This window comes from Procambarus clarkii, chromosome 23 (assembly GCF_040958095.1).
Source record: "Procambarus clarkii isolate CNS0578487 chromosome 23, FALCON_Pclarkii_2.0, whole genome shotgun sequence".
Classification (NCBI taxonomy): Eukaryota; Metazoa; Arthropoda; class Malacostraca; order Decapoda; family Cambaridae; genus Procambarus; species Procambarus clarkii.
The window spans coordinates 19120770-19128916 of NC_091172.1; the positions used below are offsets into that span (position 1 = coordinate 19120770).

At 41.3% G+C, this 8147-nt stretch overlaps 1 protein-coding gene across 1 annotated transcript in view; it reads left to right on the top strand.

Moving 5' to 3' along the window:
- LOC123753257 (neural cell adhesion molecule 1-A) overlaps positions 1-6794 on the top strand; it is a 32709-nt gene extending 25915 nt beyond the window's left edge. Inside the window, exons 4-6 of the mRNA XM_069329699.1 lie at positions 21-118; positions 1323-1638; positions 3979-6794. Of these exons, the coding sequence (XP_069185800.1) occupies positions 21-118; positions 1323-1631 (407 nt within the window). The 3' untranslated portion in view covers positions 1632-1638; positions 3979-6794. The remainder of the gene's footprint in view (positions 1-20; positions 119-1322; positions 1639-3978) is intronic.
- The last annotated feature ends 1353 nt before the right edge of the window (positions 6795-8147 follow it).

The window sequence follows — 8147 nt, forward strand, 5'->3', positions numbered from 1 at the left end:
TGTTGTTGTTGTATCCTCAGAGAGCGCAGGGGTTGACCGAGGCCTACTAACTGGTGATCCACAACACGGAGAGGCTGGCCACGTCCCACCTCATCACTCCTCCAGCTCTGGTCATACTGTAAGATCGTGTGTATCTTTGTGCCTATAACAACCCGCACAATAGAGATAATTATGTTTGCAAAAAATGCTGTTGTGAAATATTATGTAACGGAAATATAAGCTTCTGTGTACTAATGATAATTGGGATAATTTGGTAAGGGGGGGTTGGGGGAGGTTCCTACTCTGTGCTACGGTAAAAGCGCTCATATTGTTTACTGACAGCATTGTGAGAACGTTGTTAGTTTCGTGTGTGTATATTGCGATGGTTGGTTGGCAAGAACTGAGAAGGAGGAGGAGGTGTTTACCTCACAGTTCTTACTCCCTTATGCAGTTCACAGTGATTTGTAAGAGCACAAATACACTCATTTAAGACACACACACACACACCTTATGCAAGCATTCACATCAACGGTAAATAACAAATAATAAATTAAAGTTAATTAGGTTTAGTGGCCCATGCGAAGCGGCTGCTATTTACACCCAATAAAACTCATAAATATTTCTGACATACGTTTTAAGCAATCTACGTCTATTATGTTCCCGACAATCGAATACATAAATTTGCAATCCCATTTCCAAACCCATATTTACCCAGCTCTTGTATATATCTACACTTCCCTTAAATACCCGGCTCTTGTATATATCTACACTTCCCTTAAATACCCGGCTCTTGTATATATCCATTGTTTTGTGTTCGATTTTTGTTAATATATTCAAAACATGATTATTATTATTATTATTATTATTATTATTAATATCCTCATTGTTATTCAGTTTCATCTATTTGAATTCTCTAATCATTTCACTGTGGCTCTTCACATTTTCTAAACAATAACTAATTATTTTTCTCTTGTTACCTGTTTCTAAATTAATTTGTAAAGATCATTTTAACACATATCCCAAAAAAGCTTAGTTGATTTATAAGGGGCCAGAACTGAAATTCAAATGATCCATGGCAGTCATTTTCGTCTGAAAGCTGCATTAAGAAGGATTTTAAACATTATTTTTCCAAAGTAATAATGGAAAGCATTTTAAAGACGATGTTTATGAATAATGGGAAGGTCAAATAACTGTAGCCACACGTGTTTAATTGCCGTAAACCTTCACATGCACGTGGAAACTGGTCATTAGGTAGCAACACCAAGGTACTCCCAACGTTGATATCATCAGCTTATGCCTCACCATAGCTATAGCCCTGCTGATGATATCTGCTTCTCCTTCAGGATAGCTGTAGTAGTGGCAGCACCCAGCTGACGAGAGCGTCAACCTCGCTCACGCGGGATTTAACCTCAGCAGCGGGCATCCCTCCTCCTAGTGTAAACACCTCAGGAGGTTCCAATCCGTTCGCCATCCTACAACCCCTGCCTTCCCCAGCTGGCCCCCAGGCCGCGCACCACACAGGGGCGCGGGGCGGCGGAGGCACCGGGGTTCAGGGACAACAAGACATGGCTCTTCAAGATCTACCAGCATATGAGTCCAGGTCGCTTCTGGCTACTTGTGCTCGGGGAGAGTCTTGCTACACCTCCATCTAGTCGCTCTGTGAGTCTGGCTTGTGCGTGCGTGCGTGTGTGTGTGTGTGTGTGTGTGTGTGTGTGTGTGTGTGTGTGTGCGTGCGTGTGTGTGTGTGTGTGTGTGTGTGTGTGTGTGTGCGTGCGTGTGTGTGTGTGTGTGTGTGTGTGTGTGTGTGTGTGTGTGTGCGTGCGTGTGTGTGTGTGTGTGTGTGTGTGTGTGTGTGTGTGTGTGTGTGTGTGTGTATTCACCTATTTGTACTCAACTATTTGTGTCTGCAGGATCGAGCACTGACTCTTGGATCCCGCCTTTCGAGCCATCGGTTGTTTATAGCAATGTCTCCAGTCCTATTTCCCTATAATATCTAGTTTTAATATTAGGAACAGAATTTGCTTCCACAACCTGCTCCTTAAGTGCCTTCCATTTTCCACTACTCTCACGCTAAAAGAAAACCTCTTAACATCTCAGTGACTCATCTGAGTTTCCAACTTCCACCCATGTCCCCTCGTTCTGTTACTATTCCGTGTGAACATTTCGTCTATGTCCACTCTGTCAATCCCCCTGAGTATTTTATACTTTCCTATCATGTCCCCCCTCTCCCTTCTTTTTTCTAGTGTCGTAAGGCTCAGTTCCTTCAGACGCTCTTCATATCCCATCCCTCTTAACGCTGGGACGAGTCTCGTTGCAAACTTCTAAACCTTTTCCAGTTTCCTTATGTGTTTCTTCAGATGGGGACTCCATGATGAGGCGGCATACTCTAAGACTGGCCTCACGTATTCAGTGTAAAGCGCCTTAAATGCCTCCTTACTTAGGTTTCTGAATGATGTTCTAACTTTTGCCAGTGTAGAGTACGGTAATGTAGTTATCCTATTTATGTGCCTCAGGAGATAAATTAAGTGATACGTCCACGCGCAGGTCTCTTTCTCGCGTCGTCACAGGTAGGCTGTTCCCTTCATTATGTACTGTCCCTTTGGTCTCCTATCACCTAGTCACATTTCCATAACTTTACATTTGTTCGTGTTGAACTCCAGTAGCCATTTCTCTGACCATCTCTGCAACCTGTTCAGGTCCTCTTGGAGGATCCTACAATCCTCATCTGTCACAACTCTCCTCATCAACTTTGCGTCATCCGCAAACATTGACATGTAGGACTCTACGCCTGTAAACATGTCATTAACATATATTAGAAAAAGAATTGGTCCTAGTACCGATCCTTTAGGTACTCCACTCGTTACTGTTCGCCAGTCCGACTTCTCTCCCCTTACCATTACTCTCTGGCTCCTTCCTGTTGGGTAGTTCCTTATCCATGCTAGGGCCTTTCCTCTCTCCCGCCTGCCTCTCGAGTTTGAATAGCAGTCTCATGTGCGGTACTGTATCAATGGCTTTTTGGTAGTCCAGAAATATGCGGTCTGCCCAACCTTCTCTGTCCTGCTTTATCCTCGTTATTTTATCATAGAATTCCAAAAGATTTCTTAGGCAAGATTTCCCTTTCCAGAACCCAAGTTGATATTTGTTTACAAACCTAACGCTCTCTAGGTGTGCAACCAGTCTTAGCCTAATTATTCTTTCAAGTATTTTACAGGAGATGCTTGTCAGTGATACAGGTCTATAGTTAAGTGCTTCCTCCCTATCACCTTTCTTGAAAATCGGTACGACATTTGCCCTCTTCCAGCAATTGGGCAATTCTCCCGACATAAGTGATTCATTAAAGATCCTTGCCAGAGGCACGCTGAGGGCCTGCGCTGCCTCCTTTAGTATCCACGGTGATACTTTGTCTGGTCCAACCGCTTTAGTTGCATCCACTGTTGTCAACTGTTTCATTACCTCCTCTGCTGTCACCTCTATATCTGATACTTTGTCTGGTCCAACCGCTTTAGTTGCATCCACTGTTGTCAACTGTTTCATTACCTCCTCTGCTGTCACCTCTATATCTGATAGTCTTTCATCAAGGGTAATCTCTTCTAACAATGGGAGCTGCTCAGGCTCGATTGTGAACACTCCATGGAAACTGGCATTCAGTGCCTCGCAGATTTCCTTGTCACTTTCTGTATATGCCCGCTCTGTTTTCCTTAGTCTTGTCACTTGGTCGTTCACCGACATTTTTCTTCTTATATGACTGTGTAGTAATTTAGGTTGTTTTTTCGCTTTGATCGCAATATCGTTCTCATAATTTCTTTTCTATGCTCTGCTTATGTTAATGTAATCGTTCCTAGCTCTGTTGCATCTGATCCTGTTGTCCTCTGTCCTTTGTCTTCTGTACTTCCTCCACTCCACTTTTAATCCTTTGTTGCATATTCACTTGAATGCAAATTATGAAATGAATAGAATTTATACATTTAAAAGGTTTTAATACATTATTCCTAATTTCAGACCTTCCATAAAACAAGAGACGGCTCTTGGAGACCTCGATGTGAGACCTTACAGGGGAGACCTGGTGGTCAGGTCTGGCTGGAGCCTCTCCCTGTGAGTACTTTCTGGAAGATATATATATATATATATATATATATATATATATATATATATTTTGCTGTGAGGCCTCGCTGTTGATTACATGTAAAATCTTGTATATATAATGTATTATAAAATAATCAAATTTTATCTGTCTCTCATATATATATATATATATATATATATATATATGTGTGTGTGTGTGTGTGTGTGTGTGTGTGTGTGTGTGTGTGTGTGTGTGTGTGTGTGTGTGTGTGTGTGTGTGTGTGTGTCCAATTTGTGTTTATTATCTGCTAATATATATCTCTCTCTCTGTCTCTCTCTCTTTTATTTTTCCATATTTTCATTATACATGTTGTTCTATATCAACATTCTCTTCTATTCATGTTATTATATTCATATAACAAAACCCATGTGAATGTAATCCTTCTAGTTGAAGGAAATCCTCCAGTAATTGTTCCATGTTCTGTATGAAGGGCTTAAATGTAGTAAAAGCCATTCCACCTGTTGTAGATTTTCGATATTACGAATATTCTTTCCACTAACTGTGAACGAACAGTTAGTAGAAAGTAGTACTCTCAGAGAGATTTACATGGCTAATAAGTTAATTTTATGTTGCACAGGAGGGATTATGCTTTTAAACAATGCTGATATATTTATAATGAGAGATTTATAATGATGAATATGTGGTTTTCTACTAATTGTCTCTGACAAGAATATATATATATATAAGAAATGAGGATGATAATTGTAAATAAACTGGCTCTATCAACCGTGAAATGCGTAGATAATCATCTTTAATGTATATGTAAATGTTTTAAAGTGACTTGAATCCTTTGACATATGCTCTGAGGAATATATTTTGTACTTGATCCTACTTTTTGAGCGTCTCATATCACCAAAGCTTCAATTAAAGCATTTAGGGATAATGTTCAGTGACCCATATTCTTTTCTCAATGTTTCTTGAGATTTGCTTTAAAAAAATATAGTCGATCCAGACTTAACTCTAACACGTGATTTAGAATATTACTTGATTGATCTACCTGCTTAGTTTGTCTTTCTATCCCTTCTATTCCATCTGCCTCTCTCCCGTTCTCTGCAACTCTCTTCCCTCACCTCCTTCCCTCTCTGACTTTCTCCCTCACTCCTGTTCTCTTTCGCAGTGGACAAAAGGTACTCGAGCAACATTCAGTCAACATTACCGACGTTGATTCTTCGTCAGTAATAGCAGTAAAATCTATTTTATAATTCTATGGACAATAAACCCCACATTTCATATGTCATGGGAGTCGGAATAGGAGCTGATCCTTCGTAAGGAGGGGCATGGGGGGTCGACCCCAACCACCTTATGACACTCGTCATTCATTCACAAATCACCATGTTGAGTTCAACGAGGACCCAGAAGCCCCAAGCGTCTGGATTCTAATTGTGGGCAAAGCAAAAAAACAGACATTTCACGAAAAAAAAAATCCTTAGACATCTGCTATGAAGAGGCTTTATCTTACTAGTAACTGTAATCCTACTCTTAAAATAAATAAAATGCCCTTTCATACAAACCGCTACAAAATCCAAAGTCTTCAAGTTTTATTATTGTGTGTTTGGTGAACTAAGGTTCCCAGTTCGCTCAGGCAGGGTGAAGGAGTGATTGTTTGGCTAGTTGTCCTGTCCACAACCAACCACTGTTTATATTATTAATCCCAGATTGTTCATATTAATCCCAGTTTGTTCATATTAATCCCAGTTTGTTCATATTTAATCCCAGTCTGTTCATTAAATAATCCCAGTCAGTTCATTATAAAATCCCAATCTGTTCATTATATAGTCCCAGTCTGTTCATTTATTGATCTCAGTCTTTACTTCTTAATCTCAATCCGTTCTTATTAATCCCAGTCAGTTCTTTTTAATCCAAGTCTGGGAATATTTCTACTCAGTATGGTTGATCTCGTTCTGTATGGTTGCTTCCATGGGTGCATCTATAAACCAAACTTGTATGAAAATTAAGAATTCAGAGTTGGAGTTGGTAATCAAATGTATTAAGTATACACAGGGCTCGAACACCTGTGTGTGTGTGTGTGTGTGTGCGCAATACCAACCTGTCTGTATGCTTAAGCTTGGGTCACTACGTAAGAGTCAATACAATTATGTACGGTGTAACACTACTATGTACGGTGTAATACTACTAAGAACTGTCTAATACTACTTTATACAGTGTAATACCACTATGTACTGTGCAATGCCAACTGTGTGAGTGATGTGATTCACTGAATATGTGAATATCGATGAACGATGAGTCACTCATCTCCGAGTTTCTCCAACACATGTAATGCAGGTGTTGGAGAAGACGAGAGAGAGAGAGAGAGAGAGAGAGAGAGAGAGAGAGAGAGAGAGAGAGAGAGAGAGAGAGAGAGAGAGAGAGAGAGAGAGAGAGAGAGAGAAACAGAGAGAGAGAGAGAGAGAGAGAGAGAGAGAGAGAGAGAGAGAGAGAGAGAGAGAGAGAGAGGGAGAGAGAGAGAGAGAGAGAGAGAGAGAGAGAGAGAGAGAGAGAGAGAGAGAGAGAGAGAGAGGGAGAGAGAGAGAGAGAGAGAGAGAGAGAGAGAGAGAGAGAGAGAGAGAGAGAGAGAGAGAGAGAGAGAGAGAGAGAGAGAGAGAGAGAGGTGTAAAGGATAACATGCTCGGGTACAGTACAAACTGCCTGCTGTGTTTCATGTGTATTTTATGTATTAAAATTTAAGAAGAAGTTTGCTTGTTTATGTCTTCACAAGGGTAACTGGAGTCGTGTTTCAGTGAACAACTTACCTCTTAGGTTTTCAGATCTGCACAATAGGAGAAAGGAGGAGGAGGAGGAGGACAAGGAACACAGGGAGGGGAAGCGGGTAAAGGGAGGAACGTTCTATGACTGGACCACTGAAATCAGAGAAGAGAGAAAGTGGCGGGCATGCTGCATTTTTGGGGATTGCCAGGAAGCCCTCGATACGATACCCTACAGGGGACCACTTCTCATGGAGGAAAGAGCAGGCAGAAGTGACAGGTATGAGGCTCCAATGAATATAGGAGTATTTAAGCAACAGAAGACAGCGAATCATAGAGAGAGAGAGAGAGAGTGAGAGAGAGAGAGAGAGAGAGAGAGAGAGAGAGAGAGAGAGAGAGAGAGAGAGAGAGAGAGAGAGAGAGAGAGAGAGAGAGAGAGAGAGAGAGATCACCAGCTGAGTTCAACAAAGAGGTCAGCTCCAGAACAGTTCTTGTTCATAATATTTTTAAATAATATTCATTACTTCATTGCTACATACACAATTATCTGAGGAACGAAAACAATATTTAGCACGAGTGGTTCACAAACAGGAGAACACAACTACAAACTGAGTACTCAAGTGAGTTACAGAGACATTAGAAATAACTTTATCAGTGTCAGTATTGTACAAATAGAATGAATTAAGAAGTGAGGCAAACAGATTCTATATACAGCTTCATTATAGAGCTCAATAGGCTCAGGAACCTCTAAACCAGCTAATTGCGTATTGAGAGCCAGGACCAAAGAGCCAAAACTCAACCCCCGCTGACACGGGGGTTGAGTTTCCGGCAGGGCAGTTCCGGTTTCCGGCGGTTACGCAAGCACATTAAGGCAATTAGGTACGAAGAAAACATACAGTAATGTACACTAGACAACCGATGGCTAGAAAGGCGGGGTCCCAGAGCTAGCAGCTCGATCCTGCAGACACAAATAGTAAATACATAAACTCACCTAAAATCGCCATAACATGACCCCATAAAAACTTCAAATACACCGGGCAGGAGGCCATGTATCCTGCTTACATTCCGGCCTCCACAACATTTATTTGGGAATTAACGCACTGGACCATTTCTGTGGTCAGGGGTGCTGCCGTTTGACCGACCAGTGGTGTACTGTGAAGTTATCGTGACGACCAGTGGTGTACTGTGAAGTTATCTTAACCAGTGGTGTACTGTGAAGTTATCTTGACGACCAGTGGTGTACTGTGAAGTTATCTTCATGACCAGTGATGTAGTGTGACGTTATCGTGACGACCAGTGTTCTACTGTTAAGTTATCTTGACGAACAGTGGTGTACTGTGAAG